Below are 17,305 nucleotides of genomic sequence, written 5' to 3'. Positions count from 1 at the left end.
TAGGTGAGCCTTCTACCTCTGAGCCACAATCCCAGCCCTCCTATGTGAACCTTTACTAGGATTTTTGATTGTCTTATTATAATAAACCCTTAGGTGTGCAGTTGCAGAGTCTGCAGGACTGGAGGCTTGGCAGTGGTTGATGCTTCTGGCCATCTCCCCCTGCGGGTAGAGGGGTGTCCAGGCTGCTGCTGTGCAGGGCGGCTGTGGCAGATGGAAGCTCAGCCTTTGTGGCTGGCCCTGAGGGCCCTCACGTGGCCTGTGTGGGGCAGGCAGATGTGCTTCTGTAACCACAGGCAAGGCTGAGGCGTCTCTCTCTCAAACTTCAGGGATTCTGTGGTCGGAAGCCGTCTTCCTGGAGGCAAGGCCCCAGAGGAAGACCAAGAGTGTGGACGCCCTGAAGAAGTGTGAGCATGATCCCCATGTGCTGCTGGCTGTGGCCAAGTGAGTGGGTGTCCTTTTGGGTTACTGGCCTTGGGTGCCAGTGGGGCCTTGGCGGCACGGCTGCCTCTCCCTAGCTGTGCCAAATGAGCAGGGAGCAGGGTGGGCCACCCTGGTCCTCAGCTGGGAAGCTTTTGCTTCTGTCTTCTGGGGCAGTGTGTCTCCTGGCAGAGTCCCACAGCGTGCACTGTCTAGTCACCTGGACATCTGTCCAGGTCAGTCCCTCTCCTGGGCCTTCTGGTTGCTTGCGTTCTCCTGCGGTCCTGGGTGTCCTATGGGCTGTACTGCATGTGGCCTGAGTCACTCAGCAGAGACACATCTGCTAGTGTTGGTCCACCCTTTGGCTTAAGGGGCTTCATTATGTCAGAACAAGAAATCATGCACTTGTGGCTCTATGGTCCTGGGATCAACCCCAGTCCAGTCTGCAAGCCTAAGAGCGTGGAGGTGACTGACTAGAGACGACCTCTCAGAGCACATGGTCTTCAGGGGAAGAAGGAGTCAGGGAGGGACCTCAACACGTGGTCGACGCCGATGTGTGATGCTAGGTCAGAGGCTGCGCCTGGGAGGAGGCGACTGGAGCCTGAGACCTCAGGATGATGGCACCAGGTTATGGTCAGGATGTGCTGTGCCTTGAGAGCCATCCTGACCCCACAGGCTCTCTGCTTCCTTCTAGAAAGGATTGGGCTGGGTGTGGCCGAAAGGCCAGCAGGTGACTGTGCAGATGGGACTGAAGAGGGTCTTCAGGGAGGATTGTAGCTGCCCCAGGGAGGTGTTTTGTGTTCTCCAACCCTGTTTTTTTTTTTTTTGTTTGTTTGTTTTTGTTCTGGGGATCCAAGAGCCTTGTGCATGCAAGGCAAGCACTCTACCAACTGAGCTGTATCCCCAGCCCTTCTTCAACCTTGTAGTGGTGCTTAGAGGCAGAGCCTTCTTGGGACTGGCCTTTACTCTGCTCCAGGTGGCAACGGTCTCCAGGGTCTGATGTGGCGGCCCTTTACCTGTGCCCCTCGTGAGCTCCTGGGCCCCTGCTGACAACAGAGGCTTCTCAAAGCCTGGCTAGTACCTGCCTGGGCTTCCTCCTCCCAGAGTGACTTATATGTGGCCCTCAGATAGGGCAGCCATAAAAACCTTATAAAGGCTTTGCTAAAGTAAATAAGTCACTCCTTGCTGTTCTGATATCTGAGTTTGCACTCTTTAAATCACAGTTTATCTAACACCAAGCAATTAAGAGTGCCACACGGCTTAAAAAACAATCAGGTTATCAATGTGAAGTTACTCCGTATGGTACCTGAGACTGGCCCAGACAGTAGTGGAGTGGAGGCCACTGTGCTGGCAGCTGCTTGGTGCCTGTGGGTGCTAAGCTGAGGGGTGGTGGGAGCAGCCCCGAGTTCTGGGCCTGCCAGAGTGCCCACCATCTAGCATGCCCTGCACCAGTGGGAAGGAGGAGGGTGCTCATGAATACCCTGATTTGGCTTTTGAGGATCCACATGTGTGGACCCTGTTCGGCCTGGCTCTTGGTGTCTGTATGCCTGGCAGACACAGCAGCCACTGTGCTGTAGTCCTGGGTCTGGGAGCTACAGCCCCAGCAGGCTGGTCCCTGGTGCTGACTGGAAGCCTGCTTTCATAGTATTTGCTTAGTTTGCTGCCTGGAGCTGGACAGTTTTCCCAGTCATCCTGACACTTCATCTTTGTTTGACCTGGAGGAAAGGAAGTTTTCAAGAGTTGGGAGTGTTGAAGGAGCAGTGTGATTAGATGCTTCAGGACAGTTGTGGTTGATGACCCAGATGCTGCCTAGGCAGTCCAGGACCACTGCTCAGGCCTTCCCACGGCACATGCCAATGTGGGTGCAGATGGGTAGGGAGCTTGGGGTCACACTGCCAGTCACTGCCTGCGCTGGGGTGTACCCTGCCTCTGAGTCCTCCTGCCCTCCTGCCACAGGCTCTTCTGGAGTGAGCGGAAGATCACCAAGGCTCGGGAGTGGTTCCACCGCACGGTGAAGATTGACTCTGACCTGGGGGACGCTTGGGCCTTTTTCTACAAGTTCGAGCTGCAGCATGGCACCGAGGTGAGGCACACAAGCCAACCAGTGTGCCATGCCTTCTTGTCTGTCCCCAACCTTCTGGTACTATAGGGAGCTCCGCCAGCACTCCTCAGTCCTGGGTCTGGAGAATAGGGTTGGGGCACAGTGAGTAACTGATCACAGTGTTTTCTTATTATAGCCTGAAATTTATTTGCTTAGTTTATTTTAAGTGGTCTGTTATTTTGTTTTGTTTTGGTTCTGGGGATTAAGCCCAAGGGCAGTTTACCACAGAGCTACATTCCCCATTCTTTATTTTTTATTTTGAGATATGTTGCTGAGAGTCTTGCTACGTTGCTGAGGTTGGCCTGGAACTTGGTCTTCCCACCCCATCATGGGCATGTGCCACTAAGATTGGCCCTATTAGCATATTTTGAGTTGTTTGGTGATTGGTGGGGCTTGGAGTCTCCTTAGAAATGAGACTGGAATTGGTTTGTCCTCTTGGGCCTAATCCAGGGGTGGTATTCCAGGGGAGCCTAGGCAGCAGCCCCTCCCCAGCCAAGCCTTATCAGAGCCATATCCATGGGGTAGTCACCAGGGTGTCCTGGGGTCTTCCCCAGAGGTAGCAGGCAGACTACTTTGAATCTAGTGAGTGCCTTATTCAGACAGTGGACCAAGAGCCTGACGTAGGTTGGCACACAACCACGTTGGCTGGGTCTGGGCTTCTAACCGTGGGGAGAGGCTGTCTTAAGGGGCCCATCTGAAGGCTCACCCTGCTTATCCTGGAGCCACATGGGTACCTGCCCTGCCCACAAGCTGGGTCCAAGTCTGCAGAGGGGGTAGGTGTGGGGCAGGCAAGGCTTGAGATGTCCCAGGAGGAGCCATGCCTGAGTGCTTTGTGTTCCCTCCTGCAGGAGCAGCAGGAGGAGGTGAGGAAGCGCTGTGAAAACGCAGAGCCCCGGCACGGGGAGCTGTGGTGCACCGTGTCCAAGGACATCGCCAACTGGCAGAGGAAGATTGGAGAGATCCTGGTGCTGGTGGCTGCCCGCATCAAGAACACCTTCTGATGACCCAGTCTGGGGCAGGGGTGGGACCATAGGTGGCTCATGGATACACATGGGCAGGGTTGACTATCTGCCCAACGTTCATTAAAGATCTTCATGTCGTGGGTAAGGGTGGGGCCTGCTGTCTTGTGCTTTTGCAGCCCCACCAGCCCCCCACAGGTACGGGGTGGTCCTAGTTCCTCTGGTTGGGGCGAGGCCTCTTGCAGACACCTGTATCCTACAGAGGAAGCATGGTGGGGTGCCAGGGCTTGTTAAGGTTTGTGGAGAAGGTAGTGGAGTCAAGACTCTGGGAAAAGTGGAGACACTCGGTCACCAGTCTGTAGCACAGGTTGAAGGCCACATAGGGACTGAGCTATGAGTAGGGGGAACACTTACAGGAGCCCCCATGGTCACATCCATATGGACAGAGACTTTCCCAGCTGGGGCCTCCTGGAGTGCTGAGTGTACCCAGCAGAACCTGCTGTGCCCAGGCCTCTCCATGCTGGCCAGGCCCTGTGGAGATGTCCCCCATAGGAGCTTGTCTTGCTTTTGCTAGTTCATGATTAGCAGTTTTATCCTGAAGCACTGTGCCTGTCCTCATTGATAGATGGAATTTTGTATTGCAGAGATGTGACTTCTTTCAGCCTTTCTGCTCTGTGGGGATAAAAAAAAATTCTTGGACCTTGAATCTCTCTCTGTGTGTGTGTGTGTGTGCACATTCAGTTGAGAAATAGCTCTCAGGAGTGGTGTGTAGCCCATGCCAGGTGGCTGGCTAGAGAAAATGGCTGTTCTGGAGGGCAATGGACGTCTTCCACTTTGGCCCAGCAAGAAGATAAAGTGCCTCTGGGGATGGTGAAGGGCAGCCTCTGACACCTACTTCCTGTAGGACAGCTGTTCTCCAGTCTTAAGTGATGCACCCCAGGGGGCTCCACATCTCTTGTGCCTGTAGCAAGGCCTGCAGTGGTAGTCACAGCACAGCTCAGCTTTCCTGCAGACAGGGCCCTGCTGGCTTGGGGTGCCTCTTCCCCTCCTCCCAGGTGAGAACAGAGAGCCCTAAGGAGTGCTGGCCACAGGACCTCGGCTTCAACTGTGGGCATCTGGGGTGGATGAGGCCATGCTGTGGAAGCCATGGGCCCAACTCGAGGATAGCAGGCAGGGACCATCTTCAGGGTGGAACCAGAGATGCTGGTTGTTTGGTACCAGGCAGTCATATGGATGTGCCAGCTGACCTCTGACCTGTGAAGTTGTGGTCAGTTGTTGCTGCCCTGTCCTGAGGGGTGGCCACAGAGCTTCTTCTTGTTTTGCTGGGAACTTCAGAGGCAGCCTTGGATTCACTGTAAGCAGCCTCCTTTATTGGTGGGAAGGGGCAAGGTGGCCTCTACTTTGAGTGGCCTGTCCCTTTGGTTCCTCCGGGGAAGAGTGATTGGCATGAAACTACATACAAGGCCCTTGGAAGGTTCCAGAACACCTGCATGTCCAGAGGTGCCTCTTCTCATCTGCAAGGGGGTGGCTTTCTCACGTGTCACCAGCTTCCGTCCCTGGGAGGCTTAATGTACCTTTTCTTCAGCTGAAGGTTTTTAGCCCAGACTGAAGGTAAGCCATGTTCTAGAGGCAGAGCAGCAGCCCCTGCCCATGAGAGGTCCCTTCAGTCCAGGAGGAGCAGGCTGGGCCAGCAGCATGGAAGTCTGGGAAGTCCCAGATCTTGACCTGCGAGGGCAGGACTTCCTGGGAGTTGGTACAAGGGCTTGTGGTCATGGGGCAGGGAGTTGAGTCCTGTACATCAGATTCTGTCAGCCAATTCCTGGGAGGGGCAGCACTTGGTGACCACTGAGGGGGACCCCAGTCAGCCTTGCCCACAGCTGGGCCCTGCTCACTAAGCACCCTCACTCCTTGACGAAGTGCAAAGTCTCTGGGGCTGACAACTCCCTGTGGGTCAAACCAATACCCTCAGTCTCTGAGCAACCCTGGCCTGCAGGACAGGCCACAGTGGGCTCCAGGGCCAGACTGACTGAAGCAGCGGGGTAGAGGCTGGGAGAGGGAGGGGCAGGCTGGCTGTGGGCCTCTCTTTCCCTCGCCTGTCTCCTCCCTCCTCTGCTGGAGGAGCCAACTTCAAAAGCCTCTCCGCCTGCCCTGCAGCAAGGCAGTCCTGTCCAGGGAGCCCCGTAGGCTGGTGTTGGACCTGGAGCAACTGCCAAGTGCCAGCAGCACTTACCACCATAGACCCAGGACCATGTGCGTGGTCCGCTGGAGGGAGTGAGGGAGGGCAAGACCCTGATTGACCAATGGTGAGCAGCTGGGCATGGGGGGTGGCTGGTGTGGGCGCGGGGTGGGGGTGGGGCTGGAGTGCGCATAGGCCTGGGAAGAAGCCACTAGTGGTTCCCAGCAGATCACAGCATTGGGACCAGATTTGGGTGCATGCACCACAGCCTTCCTGGAACCCTTTCCTCCCATGCTAGGCTAAGCCTGCGACTCCCTGGGTAGCCAGCCTGTCCCTCCAGCACCTCCCACTGGCCTGTCCTGAATTGGATGTGCTACACTGTGACTGCAGTCCATAGAAGATTTAAGCCCTCAAACAGTTGACCATGGTGTGTGGTGGGCCTCAGGAAAGGGTACAGTGAACTGTCTGCTCTTCTGATTGCTGCTTGGTGCCGTGGATAGGAGCCCCCCCCCCCCCCCCCCCCCCCCCCCCGCTTTAGATGAGGTTTGGGTACATGCAGTCAGACTCCCCTGCCGGGGCTGGGAAGCAGAGTCGAGTCCTGTGGTCCGGCTGGGTTCACATGATTGATTTTCCAGCCCGAGTCGGCTGTCTTGACTCTAGCCTGAGGGCCTGGGAACCATGGATTGTCTTCTTGATGCTTGGGTTTCCCCTGAGAGCCAGTTCCCACCCCTGTTCTGGGTAGGAAGGGACCTGTTGGCTGACTGCTTGCAGTATGATATGGTGGCCCCCTTTCTCTCCATCATCTTTGGGGGTTTCTTTTTTTTTTTTTTTTAGAGAGTTTTTTTTTTAATATTTATTTTTTTTTAGTTCTCGGCAGACACAACATCTTTGTTTTTTGTATGTGGTGCTGAGGATCGAACCCGGGCCGCACGCATGCTAGGCGAGCACGCTACCACTTGAGCCACATCCCCAGCCCATCTTTGGGGGTTTCTCCAGCCTTTCCCTTTCCAATGAGGTGTAGTTTACAGCTCTGAGTCTGCCTCTCTCTGTGTTGACTTGGGGTGTCTTTGTGAGGACCCTAGTTCTCATGGCTCTGTGAGCTGGTTAAAGCACAGCCATGGGTAGAGGGTGGGAGCCACCACGTCACACAGGGCAGAGTGGTTCTACTCCACCCTCTGGGATGGCAGAGCTTCAAGTGGTGCCTATTCTGTGGGCATCCAGAGGGGATGAGGTGGGGAACTTGGCAAGAGGAAAGCCTGATCCGAGTGGTAGATTGTAGCTGGTGGGTATGGTCCTGACCCTGGCCAGGGGGTGAGGCTATACTGGTGCAATTAAATGCTGTGCCCCTGCTGTGCAGAGCCCCTAGACCCTGCCCTCCAGCCTTGCAGGGGGTCCATCATCGTCTGTCTTTCCCAGATAACCACAGCATTTGGCCCTGTTTTGGAATAGCTCCTTTATTTTCTTGGTCCTTCAGGGATCAGTGAAAGGTGCCCCACCCCACATATACCCCAAGATCTTTGCACAGAGCTGTCTGGTTTGCAAGCCTGTCTAGTTTCTCCATCCTTGAGACAGGGACTTATCCTTTCAGCCCTGTGTCCAGAGGCTTTGTTGGACAATGACATCTGTTTTATACCAGCTCAGATTGGGGCAGGGGTACGCCTTCTCTGGTGGCCCAAAGTGCCTAAAAGGATGCCCCTTGTACTAGAAGGCACTCCATAGGCTCACATCCCAAGCCCAGACCTGGTGTCCCCTCCAGGTGCCCTCCAAGCCCACTCTCTGCGCCCTCCTGCTGGCACTGCTGTGGTTGGTTCCTGACTGGGCTAGGCCCAGTGCCTGCAGCGTCCCAGAGGTGCTCCGCCACTATCGTGCAGTCATCTTCGAGGATCTGCAGGCCGCAGTGAGACAGTTGGGGCCAGAGCCAGGCTCGGGATACCACCATCTCCTTGAGAAAAACCTAACTGGAATGGGCGGAGGGCGGAGACGACCTAGTGTCTCCTGCGGTGCCCAGAAGGTATGGAGTAGGTGTACCCATCCACCTTCCCTCGCCCACCTACACCTTCCCTCGGGACCTCCCCTAGGACTCCCTGGCCCCAGCTTTCCTTCCCTCCCCAGGAGCACAGTATCCTTCTGTCCATTGAGTCCCTGGGCCAGACTCTGCGCCGGGCAGTGACTGGGGGCCGCCATGGTTCCCTGGAGAAAGCTGCATGGACTGTGGCCCTACGCACCGAGGCGGTGATGAGGCGCCACTGCTGGAAGCCTCGCCAGGTGTGTGTCCCTAGTGCATGCCCCTCCCCGCCACAGAGCTGCCCTGCGGTCCATGGCTCTCCCAGCTGGAGGCTCACTTCCGGCCCACTGGGCGGGCACATGGTCGGGGTACCCCGCCTTCACTGACCATGGGTCTTGGACAGCAGAGCCGGCGCCCCAGGATGCGTCCTGTCCGGCGCCGCGGTGGTCGGAGGCGGCTCCTGCTACGTGCCCTGGACACCGTCGCCACCTGCTGGGAGAAACTCTTCGCGCTACGCGCCACGGCCACCGGGGAATCCTAGTCGGCCCTCCCTGCCCCCCGACCCAGCAAAAAACTTGGGGATCCGCGGCGGAATCTGGCAACAAGCCTCCTTTGATTGATGTCCCGATGGCAGCCTCTTCTGCTCGCTCAACCAGCCTGCCCTCCCCGAGGGCCCGGGACTTGGAGAAGCAAGCCACGGCGGGTCCCCAAGAACCGAGCGAGGCCTCAATAAATGGAGTTGGTGCTACGGGTCTGAGTCTTCTTTCGCTGGTCAGGCTGTGGGCCCTGGGCCACCCAGGGTCTGCTCCTCCGTGGCAGGGCCAAGGGACTTGAGCTTCCCTCCACACCTGGGCGCGGGCGGCAGGGGGCGCGCGCGGGACACTGGGCATGGCTCCCTGTGAGCCGAGCTGCGGGGTGGGGCACTTGCAGCCCGTTGGGGCTCTAAAACGTCAAATATCCGTCCTGCTCCTTTCTGGACCGGAGGCGGGAGGTGGAAATGGAGGGGAGGGGAAGCTAAGCTTGGTGAGTTTGGAGCAAAACAACCGGATAAAGGAAACAGGTCTGAAGGGAAACCAGCACTGCCGCCCCTGGCCCCGAGCTTGGCCAGGCCATTTCCTGCGGCCTCAGGGGGGTGGTCACTGCGGGGGGCCTCCAGAGACTGCCCCAGCCCTGTCCACGGGACCGCCTGGCTGGTCCCTAGTACCGCCCCTAGCCCATGGGAAAGAGAGGTAATGCCCATGGGCTGGGCACCTGCCTTTGCTCTGGAACAGGAGGAGTGGAGGCAGACCGTGCCTGTAGGACATGAAGAGACTGGCCTTGGTTGAGGCAATCAGCCACGAATCCCATCCCCACCGGCTCCCCATCACACACATTGGGTCTTCCCAAAGGGAGCTGTTGTCCCTGCTTCACGGGTGGGGAAGCTGGGGCCCAAATCACACAGGAACTGTAAGAGCTGGCTCTACCCCACAAAGCACTGTGGACAGGGGGCGGGGCTTCCCGGACTTCAGGACTTCAGATTCTGACCTGTTGACAGTCTTCCAGGCCACCTCTGAGCACAAGTACCGAACAGTCCAGACCTGCTTTCTGCATTGTGTGCTCCATGGGGGGTGGTGTGGGCAAGTGCTAGAGGTGTGGAGGTGGGGACGCCATGGGGCTTCCTGCACCTTAGATGGGAGCCTACAAAGACCCAGGCCTGTGTGTAGATGGGTGCCAGACATGAAGGGGTAATGAAGGGATCCCAGGACATGGAGGAAAGCCTCCTCTTGCACTGGGGACTATAGCGGGGAAGTGGAGGGAGGTCAGCAGCATGAACCTGGGCTGAATGTGACTCCCTTCAGTGACCTCTGCTTTACATACTCAAGTGTGGCCAAGTCCAGGTGGGGAGAAAAAGTTCCAGTTTGTTGGAGCATAGGGTGTAGTGCAGCATGACCAGGGCAGTTAAGTGGGGGTTTGGAGAAGGTCAGTAGGAACTGGGAGGTGTGTCTGGGCTGAGTGCAGGGACAGGATGAACAGGCTTAACCAGGACTCTCTCGGACCCATTTTTTTCCCACCCTGGGGAAAGCAAGAGCACTGCTGTAATAAACAGCTGGGAGTCACCTCTGAGTGTTCCACCATTGCTTCTACCTGCCCACAGTGACCCCTGTTCAGAGCAATCTGGCTGGGAAGGTGGGTGGGCAGCAGGGCAGCTCCCCACCCTTGTGATTGAGGAAAGATGAAACAAACCACAGTGTTCTGGGGGCTGGCTGGAGGACAGGCAGAAACCTCAGAGTTTTGGGGACACAGGTTGATGCCTGAGTTCTTGGGCCAATGGGAGAGAAGCCCAGGCCCATAGTTCCTCTGTAGGGGGTATGCCAGCATCAACCTGGGGGAGAGGGGCTTCAACCCACTGTAGGATCTTTTTCTTTTAGAGCAAGACCAGGTGCACAGCCACACCAAGACTCAGCTGCCAAGACATGGAGACCAGAGGAGAAGCTAGGTGCCTGCTTAGACCTGAGAAGCTGAGCTCTTCAATCTCACCATGGGGACCCCAGGGGCAGCTTCCCTGTAGTCTCTTTGTAGCTCTGAGAGGACAGGTCATGTTGTCCTCACTCTCATCTGGCACAGACCAGCAGCAGGAGCTCTTCCACAGACATTTGCTAGCTGGAATTAACCAGAACCAGCCCAGAGACGCAGGGACTCTACCATGTATGGGGCTGGAGCCTGCATACAGTCTTGCTCTGTCCCATGCATGCCTTCTCAAGGCTCAGCTGTTTCCAGGGATGTAGGAGGTATGGCCCCGAAGGAGGGGGTTGTGCCAGGGTGGCAGATGGGGCCTGCAGGGCACTGGCTAGGATTGTGCAATTTCCTGCAGCCCAGGAGCAAGGCCCCCCAATGTGCAGCACTGGGAGGAGGGGGCCCTGGCAGGCTTTGAAGGGAGCCTGGGTTCCATGGCCTCCCAGACTGGGAGCCTTTGAAAGAACATCTGGAACTTGGGTGACAGGCAAGCCAGTCTCTGGATTTGCAAAACCAAAAGTTAATCCTGACTTTGCCACTTGTGTGTTCCCCACCCAGCCCCACCTCCCACCTCTACCTCTACCGGGGTGACAGCTGCAGCCTCTTGTGGACTGGGGCAGCACCTTCCCCTGCATCCCACTACCCACCACCCAGCCCAGGATTGTTGCTGAGCTGAAGAAGGGAGGGATGGGAAAGATGAGGGCTGTCTTCTCTGTGACCCCTTTGCATGGAGACTCAGCCAAGCAGACTCTGGGCAAATAAGCTCTGCTGCATGCCTGGTGTGGGTGCTGAATGGGCTCAGGGCTGCAGCCCAGGCAGGGAGACCAGGGAGGAAACACCTGCTCCCAGACCTGGAGGATGCCTGGCTTTGTGGGCTCTTGGCCCTTTCGTGTGAGTGTGAGTGTGGGGTCCCAAGACCTGCAGGTGTGCAAGGAGGCTGCCTGCTCCAGCTGTGGTGGACTTGGAAACAAACAACCCCCACCCCAGGAAGCACATACTCACTGGGGGCCAGTGCCAGGTGCTGAGACCCATTGTCCCTGCCAGTGGCCTTCAGGACCTTGGGGGAGGCCCAGGGAAAGCCGCCATCCTGCCCCTCCCCAGGAAAAGACTCAGTTTTGTAAACACAGAAACAACCATTCCCTCCATTAAAATCCGGAAGAACCAGCAAGGAGGTCGCACCTGCTGTGGGAAGTGAGTCCTTGCTTGGGGGAAATTAAACAACGGTCAGGCCCTCAGGGGCTGGTGGTGGGACACCATGGGGTCAGAGGCGTCTCCTGGGGACATCTCCTGACCGTGTTGACTGGACTCTGCTCCTATCTGCGGAGGGACTTCAGTCCGAAGTGCCCTGGGGGGCTCGTTGACATCAGTTTCCACCTTGTCGCTCCCTGACCCCCGCATGGCCTAGTTGTGGCGCTGGGGAGAGGCCGCCAAGGCTCCCTGCCAAACGAATAGCCCTGTCCTTGAGCTGCCCCAGGCGCCCCCTGCCCGGCGTGAGGCCAGGGGTCGAGGCTGCGGCCCGAGATAAGCACCGCTTCCTGCCCTCGCTCCCAGCGCCGCCGCGCGACGCTTCCTGTTTTCTCAGGCTGGTGGAGGGGTCGTGGGAGACGGGGCGCGCCGAGAGGCGGGGTCCCAGGGAAGGGACACCCCGGGAGAGCCGCGCGAAGGGGTGCGCGGTGCCCTCTTGCCTACCCTGAGCACAGGCTGGGCCCGGAACCCCTCCCAGGTTCTCCTCCTGGGCCCTCCTCCATGGACTGGTTCGCAGCAGGGTTACAACAGCCAGAGGATAAAACCGCTGGGGAATAGGTAAAGTGGCACCACGCAGACTAGGAGCAGCGAGAAGGAATGACATTCGGTCGCATACTACTACACGGGCGGTGCCCCGCACCTTGATTCCACATACAGCCGCCCCTTACAGGGCACACTTCCAAGACCCCAGGGCTGCCTGAGTCTTCAGCCCAATACTGAGTCCTGTGCACTGCTTTCTCTAGACAGGGACCTATGATCAGGGTTAATTCACAAATTAAGCACATTGAGAACGACAACTGATAATATAGAACAACTCAACATGGCTGTAAGAAAAGTGTGTGAATGTCTTCTCTCAAGATACCTCATGCTGTGCTACCCTCTTCTTGTTAATCTTAAGTAACAAAAAGTGATTGGGTGGATAAGGGGAGTAGTGTGTATGAAATGTCCAGAATGAGCAAATCCATAAGATGAAAAGCAGGTTAGAATTGTTTAGGGGCAGGGCATGGGAAAAATGGAGAATGTTGGGTTTCTTATGGGGGTGGGGGGTGATGAAAAAGCTCTAAAATGAGACTGTCATAATGGTTCACAACTCTATGAATATGTCATGTAGGCTGGGCTCAGTGGTGCACACCTATAATCCCAGTGACTTGCAGGGCTGAGGCAGGAGGACTGCAACTTTGAGACCAGCCTCAGAAACCCTGTCTCAAAATAAATAAAAAGGGGTGGGTATGTAGTTCAGTGGTAGAGCACCCTTGGGTTCAATCCCCAGCATCACAAAATAAAATGTTTGTGTAGGTTTTGTAGAATGTAAGTTAAGTGGTCGAGTTTCCTCGTGTCCAGGTGAGTGGAGGAGGAGGAGGACATAGACTCCAAAGACACCTGCCCCCCTCGTCTGCCCCAATGTGTATCTTTAGGTGGCGTGTGTTGGTGTCCTTAGGGTGCTCAAGGTAATAAGCATGCCTGCTGGGGACAGAAGTGCACCTTATCTTCTCTCAGCACCCCTTTCCTTGTTGAAGAGGTTAGACACTTCATCCAAGTGAGGGAGAGCCTGGTTCTGAACATGGAGAAGGAAAGGGAGATCAGAACCCCCCCCCCAGGAAGGAGACCTATAGAGCAAGGAGGGAAAGACTAGCCATGGTCTGGGGTCCAGCTGGAGGGTAGCTCCATCCTTGGGGGAGAGGGAAGAGGTGTTGGGAAGAGGGTCCTGCCGGGAGGCCACCCAAGACTGCTGAGGAGCCACTGTTGGAGCTGCCCTTGGTGGGCACGATTCTGCTGTCAATGTTACAAGCCCCTAGGACTTGCCCCAAACAGGGACCCTGACACTGGAGATCTGCAGTCTCCTCACACAGACTGTGGGCTAAACTGCCACCCCATTGACCTAGAGGGGCAGCCCTTCTGGGGGGATGAATGTCACTCTGGCCTGCTGCAGCCTGTCTGTTCATCACTTCTGTGTGTTTACAGGTGTGGCTGGGGTGAGTTCCTTGGGAACATGCCCCACCCCAAACATGGAGGCACTTGGGCACCTTTCAGTGAGTTCAAACAGACGACAAGCTGAACCCTCCTTCTCCTTCTCCCCCAGCTTGTCTGTTTCTGTCCCCTCTGTGTGTCTCTGTCCTGTTTCTGAGTTCTCTGTGCTCTCCAACTGATAGTGGGTGAGGGCCATACTGAGAGTCTGTCCCACTCCCAGGCTGTGTGCTCACACCCCACATCTGACACCAAGCTGTGAAGTCCATCTGCACAACCCCTGGTGTATGCCACGGGGGCACTGAGGTAAGACAGGCTCCTTCCCCAGGTAGGGAAAATAGGACCCCTCCTCTAGGCTGAGAAGAACTGGGAGGTCTTGAGGGTATGAGTAATCAGGATCCCCACTGGGGGTGGTCGTCATACCCTTCCCTAAAGGAGACCTCATTCAGTGAGAGGCTTTGAAAGGACTTGAGAGGCCCAAGGAGGTAGTATGGAAAGTGGGGTCCAGACCTCCTGGGAGGGGCCCAGGGCTAGTATGATTGGGGTTCCACAGTTGAAGAGCTTGAGGCTTGATGTCTGGGGCTCTTTGACTGGTCACCAACACTGTGCAAGCAGAGGCTGGATAGTTCACTGTGGGGAGCAGGGTGGGCACAGCCTGGGTGGGTGCTGCCTTTCTTTGGGATGTGGGGGTGAGTGGGAACTCCTGCAGGGGCCCTGGGGTGCTGTGTCTGTCCATAGGTGTCAGGCCTGTGGTGGCACTGGGCGAAGGATGCTGTTCTGGGCAGCCAATCCCTGGGCTTGACAGTTTTAGGAAGCAGATGAGCATGATGGGGTAAGGGCCTGGGGGATTGCTGGCTTGTCCAACTCACTCCTTTGAGTCACAGTGGGGTTGGGGCAAGTTAGAGCAGGCTGGGAGGGTGACCTGTGACTGCTGTCAAGGGGCTGCTGCCCTGGACCCATGGGGCTCATCTGGGGTCAGCTCCCTAGGGAGATCAGGAGGAAGGCAGGTTGAGGACTCTTGCGGATGATACTCTTCCTGCCCCAACAACCAAGACACAGGTATGCAGAGGGAAGGCCCCGCACTTTATTTGTGGCCCCTGAGCCAGGGGAACCCAGATCCTGTTCCCTCTTTTACAGCAAACCAACATTGTTATTCCTTGTTTTTAAAAGCCCTTGCTACATAATTGCTGGTGATCACTGAAACCCCTTGGAAAAAAAAAGTTTAAAAGTTTAATTAAAATTAAATATATTGTATTATGTATATAAAAAAAGGGAAAGTAAAAAAAAATCTGGTTCTAAAAGATACATTGCAGGGAAAGAACTAAGTGCTTTGAAAAGCTGAACCCAGGCAGGGCCAGCCAGCAGGTCCGAGGCTCCGGCTCCTGCAAAAGCCCCAACTCCTGGGAGAGGCCCTCAGGACCCCCAGAACCAGGATGGTGGCAGGAAGACAGGCAGCAAGCTGCCAGCGTCCTGAGGCTATGGCATAGTCAAAACATATATCTGCAAGAAGGAGAGGGCAGCGGCAGCCGGCCATAGGGTCGCAGTGGCAACAGGAGGAAGCGGGCAGCGGCTTAGCCCGAGATGCAGGCGCTGTAGTAGACAGCGCTGCTAGCATCTGACAGCGCTGAGATCAGGCTGCTCTCCTCTGGGCAGGTCATGGTGCGTGGACCCAATTTGGCCAGAGCCACGTGGTATGGGAGCGCAGAGGCGTCAGGCCGAGTCCGGCTGCAGTTGAGGTACTGGTCGAACTCGGTGAGGTCCACGTCTGCCCAGAGGTCAGCGGCGGGCCCCAGTGGCTCAGCTCCCTCCAACGGTGGGGCCTCCGGCGGCGGCGACAACGGGCTGGGGTATGGGCCCGGCGTGCCCAGGGCACCGTAGTAGAGGCCAGCGAGGGGTGTGGCGGGCGGCGCGGTCCTGAGCGCCTCGGCCAGGGGCGCCCCAAAGCAGCTGCTGGGGTCCCGGGCCAACTCCGGGGCATAGGGCGCACGGAAGGCCCGCAGCGTGCAGTCTTCTGGCACCGCAGGCGGCGGAAAGAAGGCGGCCTCGCCGGGCTCCAGGCCGTCCAGCGGTGAGCGCTCGGGTGTGGGCAGCCCCAGGCCGTCGAACTCGGCACCCAGTGGGGGCAGCTCGCGGAAGGCTCGCGCCGAGCCAGGCGCCACCGGGAAGGGCTCAGGAGGCGGCGGTGGCGGCGGCGGCGGCGGCGCCAAGCCTGGGAGCAGGAGGCCAGGTTCCAGCCTTCGGGCCTTGCGCGCCTGCTTTTTCCGTCGGGGTCGGTACTTGTAGTTGGGGTGGTCGCGCAAATGCTGCACGCGCAGCCTTTCGGCCTCCTCCACGAAGGGCCGCTTCTCTGCTGCGTTCAGCTCCTTCCACGCTTTGCCTGCGGGCCGCGCACACAGGTGAGTTGACTGCCGTCGGGTGCACGGCCCATCGGACCCAGCGTGCCACCTGGACAAGCTGCGAGGGTATGACTCGGACCCCTCTGCCCGGGCCCGAATCTCCAGCGCCCCAGCCCAAGTCCCCCAGCCCTCCTACTCCCTCCCCTCCCCAGCTCCGCCGCTTACCCAGCATCTTGCTGAGCACCGCGTTGTGCAGGTCCGGGTTCTGCTGAGCCAGCCGCTTGCGCTCGTCCTTCGCCCACACCATGAAGGCGTTCATGGGCCGCCTGATGCGCGACTCGTCGGCAGTCTGGCGTTCCCCGCGGCCGGCCGGGTCGAGGCCATAGCGCCCCGGCTCGGGGCTGCGTGGTGGACTGCGTGGCGGGCTGGGTGGCGAAGCGGGCGCGGCGGGCACGACGGGCGCGGTGGGGAGACCGCGCGGCTCAGCGGCGGCCCCGGGGCCCGGGGCCCATGCACAGTCGCGGCGGGCGGGCGGGTCCTCTGCGCCGTAGCCGGGCGGCGATCTCTGCATTCCAGCTGGGCGCGGCCTGGGCAGAACGCAGCGCGGAAGCGCAGAGGAAGGATGGTGGGCACTGTGGAGCAGGACGCGGAGGACAGACCTGCAGCGGGCGGGCAACGGTGGGGATGTTGGTGGCCTTGTGCCGGGCGGGCGCCCAGATATAGCGGCGAGGGGCCAATCGGCTGCGGGTCTGGCAGGCTTGGGCGGGGCAGGCCGGGTCCAGGGCCGCCCCCTCCCCCGGGGGCTCCCTTTCTTCTTGGGCTGGGCCGGATCCTGCCAAGGCCTCCCCTGCGCAGAGCCCCCCACACCCCCCCGCACCCCCCCCGCACTGTCTCCGAAGGAGAGACCCCCAGTAGGAGAAGGCCGCTGGTTTGGGCTGGGGTTTGGAAGGAGGGAGTCCTCATGAGGTTGTAAGGCTTTCGGAGCCAAGTTGCCGCCGCCCCACCCACGGAGAAAGACCCCCAGGCAGTAACTGGGGGAGTGGGCAGTGCCATGAGGTTGCGTTGGAAAGAGGCAGATTTATTTTAGCACAAAGTTCTTGGGAGGCCGCCTTCCCTAGTCAATCACCGTGGGAAAAGCGCCTGTGTTTTGAGGTGTTCCTTTCCCCCCAACCCTCCAGCGCTTGCAATTGGAATTTAGCATTGGGGACTTTCAACTCCAAGCCTGTCCCAGGGATTAGAGGAGAAGATGGGCCTATTTTTCCCTCCTTCACTCCCACACCCTCCACTGTGGAGCAAGGCTAACTCTACAGGGACCCCAAGAAGCAGGGAGTCTGGGTGTGCAGGGACCCTGGCCGCATTCCCACTCTCCAACTCTTGCGTGGTGGAGCTGGAACCCATGGCATCTAGCTCCCCTGCCCTGCAGAGGCCAGCAGGACAGACAGAGCAAGGAGGCTGGACCAGGTGGGGCCAGGGAGGCAGGGGAGCACTGGGTCTCCTTTGAGGTCTCCTCCCTTGGGCCCACAAGCCTATGGGGGCGGTTCCAGAAGAACCTCCAGCTTCACTAATGTTCCCTATGTCCATTGGTGCACATCAGGAAGGGTTTGAGCT

At 58.0% G+C, this 17,305-nt stretch overlaps 3 protein-coding genes across 5 annotated transcripts in view; 2 read left to right on the top strand and 1 right to left on the bottom strand.

Annotated features, from left to right (window-relative positions):
- Positions 1–3,627, top strand: part of PRPF6 (pre-mRNA processing factor 6) — a 46,866-nt gene extending 43,239 nt beyond the window's left edge. Inside the window, exons 19-21 of the mRNA XM_081289688.1 lie at positions 327–441; positions 2,374–2,500; positions 3,367–3,627. Of these exons, the coding sequence (XP_081145814.1) occupies positions 327–441; positions 2,374–2,500; positions 3,367–3,519 (395 nt within the window). The 3' untranslated portion in view covers positions 3,520–3,627. The remainder of the gene's footprint in view (positions 1–326; positions 442–2,373; positions 2,501–3,366) is intronic.
- A 141-nt stretch (positions 3,628–3,768) lies between these two features.
- LOC308646567 (uncharacterized protein C20orf204) lies at positions 3,769–9,386 on the top strand. 3 transcript variants are annotated; one of them, XM_081289690.1, is made up of 4 exons: positions 3,769–5,780; positions 7,410–7,664; positions 7,766–7,918; positions 8,062–9,386. In XM_081289690.1, exons 1-4 carry the CDS (start codon positions 5,778–5,780, stop codon positions 8,197–8,199), a joined length of 549 nt encoding a protein of 182 aa, XP_081145816.1. In that variant the 5' UTR covers positions 3,769–5,777; the 3' UTR covers positions 8,200–9,386. The 3 variants fall into 3 exon arrangements, with proteins under 3 accessions (XP_081145816.1, XP_081145817.1, XP_081145815.1); XM_081289691.1 differs by having other exon boundaries at positions 3,769–6,080; positions 8,065–9,386; XM_081289689.1 differs by having other exon boundaries at positions 3,769–6,080.
- Positions 9,387–14,423: 5,037 nt separating this feature from the next.
- SOX18 (SRY-box transcription factor 18) lies at positions 14,424–16,427 on the bottom strand. The gene is made up of 2 exons (XM_081292219.1): positions 15,923–16,427; positions 14,424–15,738 (listed from the first exon to the last, which is right to left on the bottom strand). Exons 1-2 carry the CDS (start codon positions 16,266–16,268, stop codon positions 14,933–14,935), a joined length of 1,152 nt encoding a protein of 383 aa, XP_081148345.1. The 5' UTR covers positions 16,269–16,427; the 3' UTR covers positions 14,424–14,932.
- Between the last annotated feature and the right edge of the window lie 878 nt (positions 16,428–17,305).

This window comes from Spermophilus citellus (assembly GCF_964194105.1).
Source record: "Spermophilus citellus genome assembly, chromosome: 4".
Taxonomy (NCBI): domain Eukaryota; kingdom Metazoa; phylum Chordata; class Mammalia; order Rodentia; family Sciuridae; genus Spermophilus; species Spermophilus citellus.
This window is presented reverse-complemented; position numbering and strand designations above follow the sequence as displayed.

Excerpts from the sequence above, each read along its gene's own strand:
- SOX18 (XM_081292219.1), bottom strand. The coding sequence starts at position 16,268 with ATGCAGAGATCGCCGCCCGGCTACGGCGCAGAGGACCCGCCCGCCCGC. Across the intron at positions 15,739-15,922 it reads GGTGCTCAGCAAGATGCTGG|GCAAAGCGTGGAAGGAGCTG; the intron begins GTAAGCGGCGGA and ends CGCGGCCCGCAG.
- LOC308646567 (XM_081289690.1), top strand. Across the intron at positions 7,665-7,765 it reads TCTCCTGCGGTGCCCAGAAG|GAGCACAGTATCCTTCTGTC; the intron begins GTATGGAGTAGG and ends TTCCCTCCCCAG. Across the intron at positions 7,919-8,061 it reads ACTGCTGGAAGCCTCGCCAG|CAGAGCCGGCGCCCCAGGAT; the intron begins GTGTGTGTCCCT and ends GGTCTTGGACAG.